Source organism: Mustelus asterias, chromosome 12 (genome assembly GCF_964213995.1).
Source record: "Mustelus asterias chromosome 12, sMusAst1.hap1.1, whole genome shotgun sequence".
Classification (NCBI taxonomy): domain Eukaryota; kingdom Metazoa; phylum Chordata; class Chondrichthyes; order Carcharhiniformes; family Triakidae; genus Mustelus; species Mustelus asterias.
This window is the reverse complement of record NC_135812.1, coordinates 67,002,052-67,017,691: the sequence shown is the minus strand read 5'-3', so window position 1 is coordinate 67,017,691 and position 15,640 is coordinate 67,002,052. Positions and strand designations below refer to the sequence as shown.

The 15,640-nt window shown below is 41.4% G+C and overlaps 1 protein-coding gene across 1 annotated transcript in view; it reads left to right on the top strand.

Annotated features, from left to right (window-relative positions):
• Positions 1-1,646: 1,646 nt before the first annotated feature.
• LOC144501535 (myosin-4-like) overlaps positions 1,647-15,640 on the top strand; it is a 39,998-nt gene continuing 26,004 nt past the window's right edge. Inside the window, exons 1-17 of the mRNA XM_078225356.1 lie at positions 1,647-1,822; positions 1,926-1,965; positions 5,622-5,837; positions 7,697-7,840; positions 7,928-8,084; positions 8,232-8,259; positions 8,366-8,474; positions 9,092-9,184; positions 10,542-10,605; positions 10,705-10,803; positions 11,306-11,409; positions 11,495-11,633; positions 12,623-12,741; positions 12,879-13,028; positions 13,120-13,290; positions 13,406-13,709; positions 13,808-13,878. Coding sequence (XP_078081482.1) covers positions 5,634-5,837; positions 7,697-7,840; positions 7,928-8,084; positions 8,232-8,259; positions 8,366-8,474; positions 9,092-9,184; positions 10,542-10,605; positions 10,705-10,803; positions 11,306-11,409; positions 11,495-11,633; positions 12,623-12,741; positions 12,879-13,028; positions 13,120-13,290; positions 13,406-13,709; positions 13,808-13,878 — 1,956 coding nt within the window. The 5' untranslated portion in view covers positions 1,647-1,822; positions 1,926-1,965; positions 5,622-5,633. The remainder of the gene's footprint in view (positions 1,823-1,925; positions 1,966-5,621; positions 5,838-7,696; positions 7,841-7,927; positions 8,085-8,231; positions 8,260-8,365; positions 8,475-9,091; positions 9,185-10,541; positions 10,606-10,704; positions 10,804-11,305; positions 11,410-11,494; positions 11,634-12,622; positions 12,742-12,878; positions 13,029-13,119; positions 13,291-13,405; positions 13,710-13,807; positions 13,879-15,640) is intronic.

Sequence of the window (15,640 nt, the reverse complement as noted above, 5' to 3'; positions counted from 1 at the left end):
CTATAGTGTAGAACAGGCCATTCGGCCCATCTAGTCTGCACTGACACACTGATAGAGCATCTTACCCAGGTCCTCACTACCACCCTATAACCCTATCAAACTCTTTACAGTGGACTGAAAAATCCATATTTTTTTCACACCAAAATTAAACTTAAAGCGAATTGAAATGTTGATCTGGTATTAGAAGGGTTAAAGACATCATTTGTATAATCACAGCTAACAGCCTTTAGCAAGGGGATTCAAATAACTGATACAGGGTTTGTTCAATATCTCAAAGATATCATAGAATCCCTACAGTGCAGAAGGAGGCCATTCGGCCCACCGAGCCTGCACCGACAACAATCCCACCCAGGCCCTACCCCCATAATCCCACATATTTACCCTGCTTGTTCCCCGACACTAAGGGGCAATTTAGCATGGCCAATCCACCTAACCCGCACATCTTTGGAGTGTGGGAGGAAACCTGAGCACCTAGAGGAAACCCACGCAGACACGGGGAGAATGTGCAAACTCCATACAAACAGTCACCTGAGGTGAATCGAACGCAGGTCCCTGGTGCTCTGAGGCAGCAGCGCTAATGACTGTGCCACCGTTCCACCCAAAATCCTCGAGGCACATTCTCCATCTATAATTACAGATAGTATTATGTACAGGCAAAAATGCACCGTAATAAAAGAGGTAATGAGATACAGTAGAGGACAAGAGCCTGAAGTAAAAGTCAATCAATAGTACCTTGCTGCAGGGAGCAAAACTTTAAGATATTTTAATATTGGCGATGACAACACCTGTTGGCCTTACATGAATGATCTTTTTTATAAATCAGTTTGAGACCTTTGGAATTAATGTGGACAGTTTTGGAGGACACACTTTGCAACTCCAAGGATGCTCAACATTCCCAAGATCCTACACCCCCACATGTGTGTTCTTAAATCTCTGTCAGCACTTTTAAAACAGAAACATTACAACATTGTTAACCCCCCAGCGCTGGCCAGGGTGAAGAAACAGGACCACATGTTCACCAATGACAATCAAGGTTATTCAATGTGTAAAACTAGATGTTACTAATTATGGCCACCCTACCTACCTGTGGTGAAATTACATTGCACTTTCTTTGAATTCTTCATCAATTAAGCACACCAGACCAGATATCTGGATTTGAACTATAAGTGCATTCTTGAAAATGAAACAAAGCTTGCAAATTGTTGATGGAAGTAATAGTAGAAGCTAATAATTGAATCATTTGTGTGTTTTTTTTTGTTTCATATATACCTGTTTAAGGTACGAGTGACATTCTACAAAAAGACCCCGTTTATGAGGATATTCCAAATGAAGAATGCAACTGCATTCATTTCCTTTTTTTCAAACGAAATCTTAGTCCACTGCCAAAAAAAGCGAACGCGATAGTGTTGGCTGGCCGCTGATCGATGTAGAATGACATTGTTGAGATATTTTATCGGCCAATCGGCCAATAAAACATTTCTAATTATATCAGATGATATCAAAAAATGACAGCAAATGCTGCGAGCAAAAATGGAGCCAACCAATTGCAAAGATCGCCTCTCCGGGAGAACCTCCCTATAAAAGTCCAGATCCGTCTCCCACTGACTGGGTTCCTCAGTTCACCATTCAGTGTAAGAATTTGACACTGAGGCAGAAATGATGTTGGACGCGGGGAGGGGCGATGATTACTTTTGTCCCAGATTACAATACCTTGCAGCCTCTAGGCTGATTGTTTTATAGAAACAATAACTTTTGAGAGTTCCTATCGATTTTTGTTTAAAATTGCAAAAGTCATTTGAATTAAGACTCGAGTTCAAACAATGTAAAATCCTTCACTCCACGATCACATGCATTTAAGATAGTTCTGTTACTGTTTATTTGCACGGTGGCCTATTGTCTAAACATCTGTGTCTTGTCTCTTACAGTTACCAACATCTGTCAGGCCCTCTGCTCTTGTTGCACCAGGTAAGGATCGTATCTATTTCCAGTCAAGTCCAGCAGTTTGATACATGATGGACTCTCCTGTTACCCTCGGCACTGATTTACTGGAAGGGTTCAGTGGAGAGACACAGACTTGCGCGGGACTGAGAGGGCAGAACGACTCATTTCTATTGGTGGCCTTCTTTATGGGAGGTGGGAAGAGCAGGTATCAAACAGTGAGCATCTATTTTCAACGCACAGCAGTGCAAACTGTGCAGGTTAGGCAGAATAGGTAGTCCAAAGATGGGCAGGTTGGGGGATTAGCCATGGAAAATGTGTGGGGTTATGGTGATAGGGGGGTAGTGAGACATGGGTAAGATGCTCTGTCAGAGTGTCAGTGCAGACTTGATGGGCCGAATGGCCTGTTCCACACTATAGGAATTCTATGATTCTAAAATTGACAAATGTTTCCTGTGAATTGGAACACCCGAAATAACAACCAAGACCTTGGGACTGATCAGGAAAGCATGCAAAATATAACTTCATCAATGTAATAATTTCTTCTATTTTCCTCCTTCTCCATTGCCCGTGGAGCCATCCTTCACAAGTGGCAGATGTGTCCCACATTCAGACTGGGCTGTCTTTAACACCAGCTCTCACCTGATGTGTGCTTTTCAACAAAGATCATCAGCCTGGTGATAGTTCCATTTGCTAACCTGTGCACAGGTGCAGTGTTCCACACCCCACTCTACGATCTTGCCTGCAGCTGGGATTCTCCAATCCTGCTGCAGTGAATGTACTTTTGGTTGAGTATCAAATTCTCTGTTCTCACTGGCAGCAGTAGCGGGGCGTACGAGATCAAAGAATTTGGGCCATTATATATTTGAGATGTTTACTCTCCATCAAGACAACTTTATCATAGAACCCCTGCAGTGGACAAGGAGGCTACTCAGCCCTTCGAGTCTGCACCAACTCTCCGACAGAGCATCCTACCTAGGCCCACCCTATTCCCGTAACTCTACGTATTTACCCCGCCAATCCCCCTAGCCTGCCCATGTTGGGACACTAATTTAGCATGGTCAATCCACCTAACCTGCACATCTTTGGACAATGGGAGGAAACCGGAGCACCTGGAGGAAACCAACACGGACACGGGGAGAACATGCAAACTCCACACAGACCATCACCTGAGGCCAGAATCAAACCTGAGTCCCTGGCACTGTGAGGCACGTGTCGCCCTGGGAAACGTGTGCTTACTGTGATTCAGAACGGCCACATATGGCATTTTTGCTCTCTGAACCTAGGAGTCTTCTTTCCGAAAAAATCATTTTAAACAAAACAAGTTACTGCAGCTGAGTATATTTGACTACTTTATTTCATTTCAGTACATTCTGGTTATTATTATCCAGTTGCCAGATAGAAAGCTGGACTTATTTTCTTGAACTGCAAAGGTTGTCTACTCTTTAAATTTTGTGCTTTACTGTGCAACAACAATATTTTAACCAGAGCTACACTAATATTTAGTTGCAATTAATACAGAAATTGATATTATAATATTTGAGTATTGCTGAAAAAAGAGAAATTCTATCAAAGCTTTTTGTCATGCATTGGTCAGGACATATGCATGAATACCAATTGTAAAAAGAACAACAATTTATACTGCATAAGAAGAGAATGGTGATATGTTGGCAAGTTGACTCTGCTACCATGGAGAATTCACCAGGGAACAGTTAACAAAACTCTATTAGTTTCCTGGGCATTATTGTTGATGCAAACTTTTTAATTCCAGACTTATTTAGTTAACTGAATTTAAACTCTCAGCTGCTCTCATGGGATTTGAATTTATGGTACCAGGTTTCTGGATTACCAGCCCAGTAACATAAGCACTATTCTACCCTACCCTCTAAGCTGAGGCAGGGCAGAGCTAAGTAAAATTACGGAAGTGGAGGCAAGTGGTATTGGTGATGGTGCAAATATGTGGTCGACAGCTCATCTCGGGGTCAAATACAACAGCAAGATTGCAAACTGAGTGGTTGAGCCTCAGACTGTTGCCAGAGGAATGGATGAAGTTGGTGACTAGGGAGCAGAGTTTGTTGTAGGGACCAAATACAACGGCTTTAAGTCTTCCCATTATTTAGTTGGAGGAAATTTCTGTTCATCCAGTATTGGACGTAGGACAAGCAGTCTGATAGTTTAGCAACACTGGAGGGGGTCAAGAGTGGTGGTGGTGAGGTAGAACTGGGTGCATCTGTGAACATGTGGAATCTGAAATTATGACTTCAGATCTTATCACTGAGGGAGCTGCGAAGAAATAGGAGGGGTCCAAGGATAAAGCTTTGGGGAGACCAGTGATAATGGTGTGGGAATGAGGAGATGAGCCATTCTGGAGATTCTCTGAGCGAGTTCGGCCTCACCGAACTGGATTGTGGAAGAGAGGCATTGGAGGATGATTATGTGGTCAACCATGTCAAAGTCTGCAGTCAGGTCAAGAGGACAAGGAGAGTGGTTTACTTTTCTCGCAGTTTGGGATGTCATTTGTGACTTTGATAAGAGCCATTCTGAGAGCCATTGTGGCAGGTGAAGAAACTGGATTGGAATTCCCAGAAAGATTGACAAGGATCTGGGAAGTGATAGCATGTTCAAGAACTTTGGAGAAAAAAGGGAGCTAGTGGATTGGGGATGATACAGTTATTGGCTTTAAAATAAAGTCAAAGTTTATTTATTACTCACAAGCAAGGCTTACATTAACACTGCAATGAACTTACTGTTAAATTCCCCTGTGTAAATATTGTGTGCAAAATACAAATTGTTGTATTCGAAGTCTAAGATGTGTGTGCTGAGGCAATGTTTACAATACTATGGGTTCAGTCAGGCTGATCAAGTTTGCAATTAGTGGCAAATTGAATTTGTTTCCCATTTATTAATTTTGGAATGTACTTGGATGGCAAGGCCTCAAGTGATGGCCAAATGAAATGGAATCAGACACAGTCTATCATCTCAGGTCAGTTCATTAGGCTACAATCATACTGTAATTTCAGCGAGGGATTGGAATGGGGATAAGGGAGTGGGAAGCCAAACTACCTCCCCTTAATTGAGTAATAACTTGGCCGAATGGTCTAAGGCACTGGGTTCAGATTGCAATCTTTATGGAGGGGGTGTTCGAAACCCAGCATTGCCAAAGTTTCATGTTTGGGGCAGCACAGTGGTAAACAGTTAGCACTGCTGCCTCACAGCACCAGTGACCTGGGTTCAATTCCGACCTCGAGTCACTGTCTGTGTGGAGTTTGCATGTTCTCCCCATGTCTGCGTTGGTTTCCTCGTACAGTCCAAAGATGTACAGGTTAGATGGATTGTCCATGCTAAATTGCCCCTTAGTGTCAGGGGGAATTAGTAGGGTAAGCACGTGGGGTTACGGGGATAGAGCCTGGGTGGGATTGTTGTCGGTGCAGGCTCGTTGGTCAAATGGCCTACTTCTCTACTGTAGGGATTCTATGACTCAATGACATCTATGACTAATTCTATAACCAGACTGAATTCATCTCAATTTATCTTGATTAGTAACATTAACCTTGATGTAAAACATAGGAAAAAGAGTCTGTTCAGTGTCCATTTCAAGAATCTGAAGACCATATCTGAACTTTAGACAGAGGCAAATGTTCACCATTAAATGCCATTATTTCTTTGTCTTTTTTTAAAAACAGTAAACCGCAAAGATGAGTTCCGACGCGGAAATGGAGGTTTTTGGAGTGGCTGCTCACTATCTCCGCAAAACGGAGAAAGAGCGGATTGAAGCGCAGAATAAACCATTTGATGCAAAGACATCCTATTATGTCACTGACCCAGTCGATTTATACATGCCGGGTACAATCAAGAGTCGGGAAGGTGGCAAAGTCACTGTGGAAACTATAAATAAAAAGGTCAGTGAGCACTTAATGAAAGGTCAGGGAACCCATGATACGAATTCTACCATTTAATTGAGTATGTGACGCTTTCCTTTGATTGTACGTGCAACTAAATGGTAAACATATTCTAAATTTTCAATTGTCAGTGGAGGAAATATTCATGGAAACATTCCCCATTGTCACTGTAAATAGGGACCAGAAGAAATGTTAACCCATTTACTAAGTGGTCATCTTTCAGATGCTAATTTACATATGATACACATCCAACGTTTCTGTACTGTTAGATTTTCAAAAGCTGTGATTTTAGCTGCAAGGGTGCAGTTTAACTATTTTTGGGCAGCATGGTGGCACCGTGGTTAGTACTGCTGCCTCACAGCGCCAGGGACCCGGTTCGATTCCCAGCTTGGGCCACTGTCTGTGTGGAGTTTGCATGTTCTCCCCGTGTCTGCATGTGTTTCCTTTGGGTGCTCCGGTTTCCTCCCACAGTCCGAAAGACGTGCTGGTTAGGTGCATTGGCCATGCTAAATTCTCCCTCAGTGTACCTGAACAGGCGCTGGCGTGTGGTGACTGGGGGATTTTCACAGTAACTTCATTGTAGTGTTAATGTAAACCTACTTGTGACACTAATAAATAAACTTAAACTTGTCCTTGCAAAGTGATGTCGGCTGGAATTCTCTGAACCGTAACTGGGATTCTCCAGTCCCGCTGCAGTGAATGGAGTTTTTTGCTGAGTGCAAAAGTGGGGATGAGAATGCCAAAGATTAACAAGTCTCTGAGAGAACAAATTCTTCCTCAACTCCATCTTAAATGGGAAATCCCTTAACTGTGCCCCATAGTTTTAGATTCCCCAGGGGAGGAGACATCCTCTCTGCATCCACCCTGTCACAATCTCATATGTTTCAATGAGACGGCACGGTGGCACAGTGGTTAGCATTGTCATCTCACAGCACCACAGAGACCCAGGTTCAATTCCAGTCTTGGGTGACTGTGTGGAGTTTGAACATTCTTCCCATGTCTGCATGGGTTTCCTCTCACAGTCCAAAGATGTGCATGTTAGGTCGATTGGCCGTGATAAATTGCCCCTTAGTGTCCCAAAATGCGTAGGATAGGGGAATTAATGGGGTAAATATGTGGGATTACAGGGATAGGGCCTGGGTGGGATGCTCTGATGGAGCGTTGGTGCAGACTTGATGAACTGAATGGCCTCCTTCTGCACTGTAAGGATTCTATGATTCTAAGATCAATTCTGTCTCTTAGAAGCTCCAATGATTACAGGCCCAACCTGCTGAATCGTTCCTCATCAGATAAACCTGCATCCCCAGAGTCAGCCCAGTGAACATTCTCTGGACTGCTTCCAATGCAGGTATATCCCTCCTTCAGTAAGGAGACCAAAACTGTACACATTACTCCAAGTGTGGCCTCATCAATGCCTCTTACAGTTGTAGCAAGATTTCCCTACTTTTATGCTTCTTTCCTCTTGCAGTACAGGCCAACATTACATGTCACCTAGGTCCTGTTGACTGCTTCCAGTTGAACAGTGTTTCGAAGGTGTTCAAAACAGTTCACTGTTTCACTCTTAGGATCTCTTCAATTCCATCCTCCCACCATATTTTATTTCAGGGAACTGAACATTACAAGTGAACATATTGCTAGTTGAAGCAGAAAATCTGCGATCATTGAACAACTAATAACTCAACTATATAACATTTTTAAAGCTTTTGTTTGAAAAAGGATGAGCATTGTACAATGGGACTTTGATGATTGTGCCCCACAGAAATGATCTTACTACAGTTTATCTGAAGCCTTGGATGATACCAACATATCTTCCAATCATTGGAATCAACTCAGTTTGTCTGCATGTTCATTTTTTTCAGACAGTAACTGTTAAAGAAGACCAAATTTTCCCAATGAACCCTCCAAAATTCGATAAAATCGAAGACATGGCCATGTTGACCCATTTGAATGAAGCATCTGTGCTGTTCAACCTCAAAGAGCGTTATTCAGCCTGGATGATCTATGTAAGTGCAGTTGAATGCATAGCAATGTTATGTATTAATGGAATTGTGATAAATAATCTATACAAATGCATATATGTTATTTTCCAGACCTATTCCGGGTTGTTCTGCGTCACTGTGAACCCCTACAAGTGGTTGCCAGTGTACGATCCTAAAGTTGTGGCTGCTTACAGAGGCAAGAAGCGTCAAGAGGCTCCTCCACACATCTTCTCCATCTCTGACAACGCCTATCAGTTCATGTTAACTGGTAATAGTGCACGCTTTTTAATGAACTTTATGGTTCTTATTTTCTGCATGCAGCAAATATATGCACTTTGCTATTCAGAATAGATTAGCTCAATTCACAGAAATTTTCAACATTTTTCCTTCCATGTCTGTGATTTTTATTACACAGATCGTGAAAACCAGTCCATTCTGATTACGTAAGAACCAATATTTATAATTACAATGATCAGAAAATGCAATATTCAACATTTATGGCAATTTGTTTGGTTTTTATAATTTGTCTGCTCATTCCTTCCACTCTAGTGGAGAATCCGGTGCAGGGAAGACTGTGAACACGAAACGTGTCATCCAGTATTTTGCATCAATTGCAGCCAGTGGTGATGCTCACAAGAAAAAGGAGACTAAAATGCATGTCAGTGGTGAATACAATCTTAATTCATACACATGTGCTATTTATAGGAACATAAAAACAAGAGTGGTCACATCAATTCAGATCCATGTGGCTGCCTTGGATCAATTATCCTTTGGTCGGAATTATCCGGTCTCGCACGCTGCACTGATGCTGCCAGCGAGAACGGAGAATTTGGTACTCAGCCAAATCTCCATTCACTGCAGCGGGACCGGGGAATCCCAACTTCAGACGTGGTTGGAGAATTCCGGCCGATGACAATTTTGCCCAATAAATATATACCCATCTCAGTCCTGGAAAACTCAATTTCCTCAAAGACACAGTCTTTTGGAAAGCAAATTCTAGATTTCTATTGGACTTTTTGTGATTGTGATTTTTGGTTTCACTTTGTGATTGGTCAAGCTCCAATTATAATATCATGCCCTGTTGTTGCAGATTCTTCCACCAGAGGAAATTGTTTCACTGAGCATGTTCCCCTTCAAATCCCTTCCTCATTTAAGTACTCAGACGAGGTCACTCTGTAAATGTCCAAATTGGAACATTTAATGTTCAATTTTTGTTATCTGCAGCCTTTGTAATTGATAAAATGCTGGCTTTTGAATGCTTGTGACATTTTTTAGGGAACTCTGGAGGATCAAATCATCCAAGCTAATCCGCTGCTTGAAGCTTTTGGCAATGCCAAAACAATGAGAAACGATAATTCGTCTCGCTTTGTAAGTTTCGTTAAACTTTATTTCTATAACATTTGTAACATATCGCGGTACAAATACTGGACTGAATTTTGCCGTGTTGGTGGAAGTGCTACTGCTGGGGCCAAATGTAGGAGACAACCCCGTTTTGACCAGTGAAGAGAACCAGGAAGGCATGTTCTCAGGTGTAATGACTTCAATCAGGCCATTGAGGTTGGCCTATTGGAATATGAACTCTGTGATTAAGGAGTCAATTGATGGGCCAATCAGGGAGTCTTTTCCTTGTATTTAACTGTGAGTGTCAGTTCCTCTCGCACTTCCAAACTTAGAGTGCTGACTGATAGCACTTTGTGTACTGCTGTTGGAATTGTAAATAAAGGGTTTTTGGTGAAGAGACTTCTACCTCTGATGACTTATTACACCAGAGCAACCATCTAATTAAATGGTGGCCAACTCCCAGCCAATCAGAGAGCCACAACTCAACAGCTTCAACAGTGCCACCGCTAATGGGGGCCAGAGCAGAAGTTGCAGCTTCAGGGAGAGGGTGCCTCAATGGTCAGGCACCCTTGAAGAGAAGTAAGTGGTTTTGGGGTTGCTGAGGTCAGCAGGCAGGTTGCTGAGGTGGGGTGGGTTTCGGTGCACAGGAAATGCTGTTGCCATGTGGGAACTATTGAAACTGGGGGCCCCCCATGGACTATGGTGTGGTCATAAGGGAGAACCTTTCTGGAGGCCGCCATGATTCACCTGGCAGTATCCCCACCTGGCAATGCACCACTCTGACAATGATAAAGTGCCTCAGAGACAGGAAATCATATAATCATAGAATCCCTACAGTGCAGAAGAAGTCATTTGGCCCATCGAGTCTGCACCAACTCTCTAACAGAGTATCTTACCCAGGCCCTCTGCTCCACCTTATCCTTGCAATCCCACACATTTGCCATGGTTTATCCATCTAACCTACACTAAGGGGCAATTTAGCATGGTCAATCCACCTAATTTGCACATTTTTGGACTAAGTGATCTTTAATTGTACAGTAAGTGGCTCAATTGGAATCCCGGTGGGTGGTTGATCTATCAATTTTCCCATAGCTGGCAAAATGCTGGTAGAAAGATTTTAAGAAGTCTCACAACACCAGGTTAAAGTCCAACAGGTTTATTTGGCAGCACAAGCTTTCAGAGTCTCAGAAAGATTTTGCTCGCTTTCCGCCTGTCAGCTCATTGGCAAGCAACTAGTAAAATTCTATCCATTGTTTGCAAATTCAATAATATTCCAACAAACACAGACAGCATACAGAGCGCAGCATTAGCTGGAAACTGTTCAGGAAATTAAATTCAAAAGATGGCTTTAACACTAACAGGAACATTTTCTCTTAATACCAAGGGTAAATTCATCAGAATCCATTTTGGGGCTACAGGAAAACTGGCTTCGGCTGATATTGAGACCTGTAAGTTATGAGTATATTTTGATTATTTGTGATCTGTGTGATTTTACTTTTTTCCAAAAGTTTTAGCTACATCAACTCAAACATAAATGTACTCAACAGATCTGCTGGAAAAATCTCGTGTCACTTTTCAGTTGAAAGCTGAAAGAAGTTATCATATTTTCTACCAGATTATGTCCAATAAGAAGACGGAACTCATTGGTAAATCAAAATGAATTTTGCCTTTCCGGTTACGTTTGAATGAACAATTTGATACTAATATACAAGAGTTATCATAGAATTCCTACGGTGCAGAAGTCGAGTCGAGTCTGCACCAACCACAGTCCCACCCAGGCCTTATCCCCATAACCCCATGCATTTACCCTAGCCTGTCCCCCTGACACTAAGGGACAATTTAGTGTGGCCAATCCATCTAACCCACACTATGGGAGGAAACTGGAGCATCCCGAGGAAACCCATGCAGACACGGGGAGAATGTACAAACTCCACACAGACAGTGACCCAAGCCAGGAATCGAACCTGGGTCCCTGGTGCTGTGAGGCAGCAGTGCCAATCACTATGCCACCATGCTGCCCAGTTAATATAAGATATGAAGACATTTCAAGTAATGTTGAGTTTTGCAATCAACATTTCTGAAATTCTTGAAAGTTCTCCAAAAACATATGTAACTAATTTGCAAATTCATTAAATCTTTACACTTCAGAAATGTTGCTGATCAGCACCAACCCCTACGACTTTCCATTTGTTAGTCAAGGAGAGATCACTGTCCCTAGCATCAATGACCAAGAGGAATTGATGGCTACCGATGTGAGTCAAACTATTCAGACAATAATTCAACTACTGGTGCCAAAGATTCTGCAGCAATGATGATGTTATTTCTTTGATCCTCTAGGAAGCCATTGATATCCTGGGTTTTACTTCTGAGGAGAAAGCAAATATCTACAAACTCACTGGTGCAGTAATGCACTATGGTAACCTCAAGTTCAAGCAGAAGCAACGAGAGGAACAAGCTGAACCTGATGGCACTGAAGGTGAAATATTTATATTATTATTAAAAATCTTCGGCTGGATTTTACAGCCTCACTTGACCCGAAACCGTAAAATCCCCCCGAGGTCCACGGACCTTTCCATGGTCCGCTCCTTGCCTGCTCCGTTTCTCATGGCAGATGGGAGCGTAAAATTCCGGCTCTTGTGCAGAAAATCAAAAGCTTACTCCCTATTGACCAAGCTGACTTCAAGTTTTCACCATTTTTCATAGAATCATGGAATCCTACAGTGCAGAAGGAGACCATTCGACCCATCAAGTCTGCACCGACCACAATCCCACCCAAGGCTTATCCCTGTAACACCATGCATAATTTTGTTACAGTTATCCATCAACATTAATCTTTGTAAATTGATGTGCTGACATTTTGTCACGCTTAATACAGGCATGTCACATTATGAACTTACAGTCGATACTTTTAACAATTGAAAACAAGCTCTGAAGATGGCTACTGCAAATCATGCGATGTTTGGTGTTTGGACTACAGATGATCTTGAGACTCTGTTGAATACCTCGTAACCTCACGGCCTGCTAGGAACCCTTCACTTTACAACATTGAATCTCAAATCCCTTCAAGGGACCAGAATTTGTAAATCAGAGATTTAATTAACTGTAACGTTAAACAATGCACTCTCTTTATCTGTACCCTCTTTGTCTGTGTGTGTGTGCTTGTGTATGTGATATTGCATTAATTCAGAGTATGTGTGAGAGAATAAATAACCTTTTATTTAAAAACCCACAAAAATGTGCTGCTGAATTATTTACCTGGAATACATAATGACCACATAATCTGTCTTTGTGATGTTGTTGAAGGATCAATATTTTTGTAAGTACAAATGCAGAGAGGATTCTCTTGGCAGTTAGATTCCCCTGGATAAAGCATAGTAAAATCCTGGTCTTTTACACTGTATTTTTCAATATGTCTCAGCTCTAATGTGGCCATAGCTAAATTAACAGATCTTGTTTTTTTAACAGTTGCTGACAAGGTTGCTTACCTAATGGGCTTGAATTCAGCAGAATTGCTAAAATCTCTGTGCTTCCCAAGAGTAAAGGTCGGCAATGAGTTTGTAACCAAAGGGCAAACTGTACAACAGGTATCATATCTAACTATTATTTTGGCATTATATCAAATTGTACTGTTTGAGTGATTCTGTAAAAAAATCCTGAATTTTGCTACATCCAGCTCAAATTTCTAAGGTTTACAATCCTTTTTCTTTGGCGTTGTTTCAAGGTGCACTATGCAGTAAGCGCACTGGCAAAATCTGTGTATGAGAAGATGTTTTTATGGATGGTTACACGAATCAATCAACAATTGGAGACAAGGCAACCCAGACAATATTTCATTGGTGTGCTGGATATTGCAGGCTTTGAAATCTTTGATGTAAGTCCAAAAGACAAAATGATTTTCGGAATAAGCACATTGTTTTCTGTTAAGCTTGCATGTTTTCATTATTATTTTTCACAAATTTCAGTACAACAGCTTGGAACAGTTATGTATCAACTTCACCAACGAGAAACTGCAGCAGTTCTTCAACCACCACATGTTTGTTCTGGAACAAGAAGAGTACAAGAAAGAAGGAATTCAATGGGATTTCATTGACTTTGGAATGGATCTGGCTGCTTGCATTGAACTCATTGAAAAGGTAAGGGAATGAAGGTAAATCCGATAGAGTTGAAAAAAAAAGAAATTTAATGTTGTAAAGCAAAGTCACACAAAAGGATTCTCACGGTGTAAGAAACCTTTTCGTTACATTTCAGCCTATGGGCATCTTCTCAATCCTGGAAGAGGAGTGCATGTTCCCCAAGGCCTCAGACACTACTTTCAAGAATAAGCTGTATGATCAGCATCTTGGTAAGTCAAACAACTTCCTGAAACCCAAGCCTACCAAAGGAAAGGCTGAAGCTCACTTCTCACTGGTCCATTATGCTGGCACTGTGGACTACAACATCAATGGCTGGTTAGAAAAGAACAAGGACCCTCTGAATGAAACTGTTGTTGGCCTATATCAGAAATCTTCAATGAAGCTTCTGTCTTCACTCTTTGTTACCTTTGCTGGTGATGGTAAGATATTTTAACTCAGCAAGAGCTATTCATTCATTCCCTTGCTGACCAGAGAAACCGCATTTACCACTATCTGTTCTCAATTTTGTTCCTGATAGATACCGGTGCTCCTAAGAAGGGTGGCAAGAAGAAGGGCTCTTCTTTTCAAACTGTGTCTGCACTCTTTAGGGTATACCTTCAAACTTAATGTTTTCACAATTATTAATACTTCACTAGCATCATTAACACAGTAGAAGACTCAAATACATACCGGAAGTAAAGGGTAACCAATGGGTTAACAAGAGAGATGTTTGAAGTTATTAATATCAATAGAGATAAAATATTGAGAAAATACAAGAGTTCAAAAGCCAACAAATTTTTGGGGACTAATCGCCTGCATTCCCAGAATGCAAAAGAGGTAGCGGTAGCTATAGTGGATGCACTGGTATAATTTTCCAAAATTCTTTAGTTGTTAGAAGTTTCCTAGCAGATTCAAAATTAGCATTGCTATTCAAGAAAGGAGCATGGGAGAAAACAGAGACCGACAAACCAGTTAACCTGACATTGGTCATTGGGAAAATACTAGTTACAGATTGTGTATCCGTTATCTGAAACACTTGGGGCCGATTATGTTTTGTTTTTCAAATATTTTGTCTTTTAGGATCTACCATACATACGGTGGGTCTAGGCCTATTTATATTGCAATGGCCTCCGTCTTGGCTGGCTAGAGTCTACAAATTCTAGGTTGTTTCTCCATTTGCGAACCCATGTACATCCTACTTTTTAACACTTACTACACCTGCAATATACTATTACATTGCTTTATTAACATGCATATTAACTGCAAAGCTGTTTTAAAAAAAAAGTTCGGTTTCCAGATGTATGGATAAACAATATTCGACCGCTGTCTATTATTAAGGAAGTCTTAAGAATGCACTAAGAAAATCATAATGTGATCAGATAGAGTAAACATGATTTGATGAAAGGAAAATCACATTTATCAAATTTGTTAGAGTTTTTGAGGATACAAGTAAGGTCAAAAAAGAGGAACCAGTGAATAATTTGGATTTCCAAAAGGCATTTGACAAGGTGCCAGACAGAAGATTCTTATATAAAATAAGGACTCATAACTTGGGGAAAATATATCAGCATGGACAGAGGCTATTTTAATGGACAGGAAGCAGAGAGTAGGGATGAATGGGACATTTTCAAGTTGTGACGCTTGGAGTACCACAGGGATCAGTGCTGAGGCCTCAACTACTTACAATTTATATTAATGACTTAGATGAAGAGACTGTGTTTGCTGATGATACAAAGCTACTTGGGAATGTAAGTCATGAGGAGGACACAGAGGTTGCAAAGTGAGTATGCAGCAAGTTGGCAGAGAGAGTATAATGTATGGAAGTGTGAGGCAATTTACTTAGGAGCAAGAATAGAAAAGCAGAATTTTTTTTTAAAGGCATGGAACTTTTAAATGGTAGTGTGCATTTGTCCAAGGGACTCAGAAAGTTAGCAAGCAGATACAATGAACAATTAGGAAGACAAATGGAATGTTGACTTTTATTGCAAGGGGATTAGAATATAAGAAGAAGGATGTCTTGCACAAATATACAGGGCTTTGTTGAGACCACACCTGGAGTAATGTGCACAAATTTGCTCTCAATATTTAAAAAAGGGTATACATGCTTTGGATACAGAAGTGAAGGCTTGCCAGATTGGTTCCTATGATGGGAGGGCCATCCTATGATGAGAGGCTGAGTATACTGGGCTTATACTGTCTGCATTTGAGGCGAATAAGACTTGGGAGAGCAATTCTGCAGGTGAAAATCCGATTATGGCCAGAGACTCTCGTGAGAGGGGCCATAACGTGAATTGCGCTGGGGGAACTCATTTTGAGTTTCTCCCCAACCCCGGCGGCAATGTAATCTAGTTCGCACCCAATGAGGCCATGA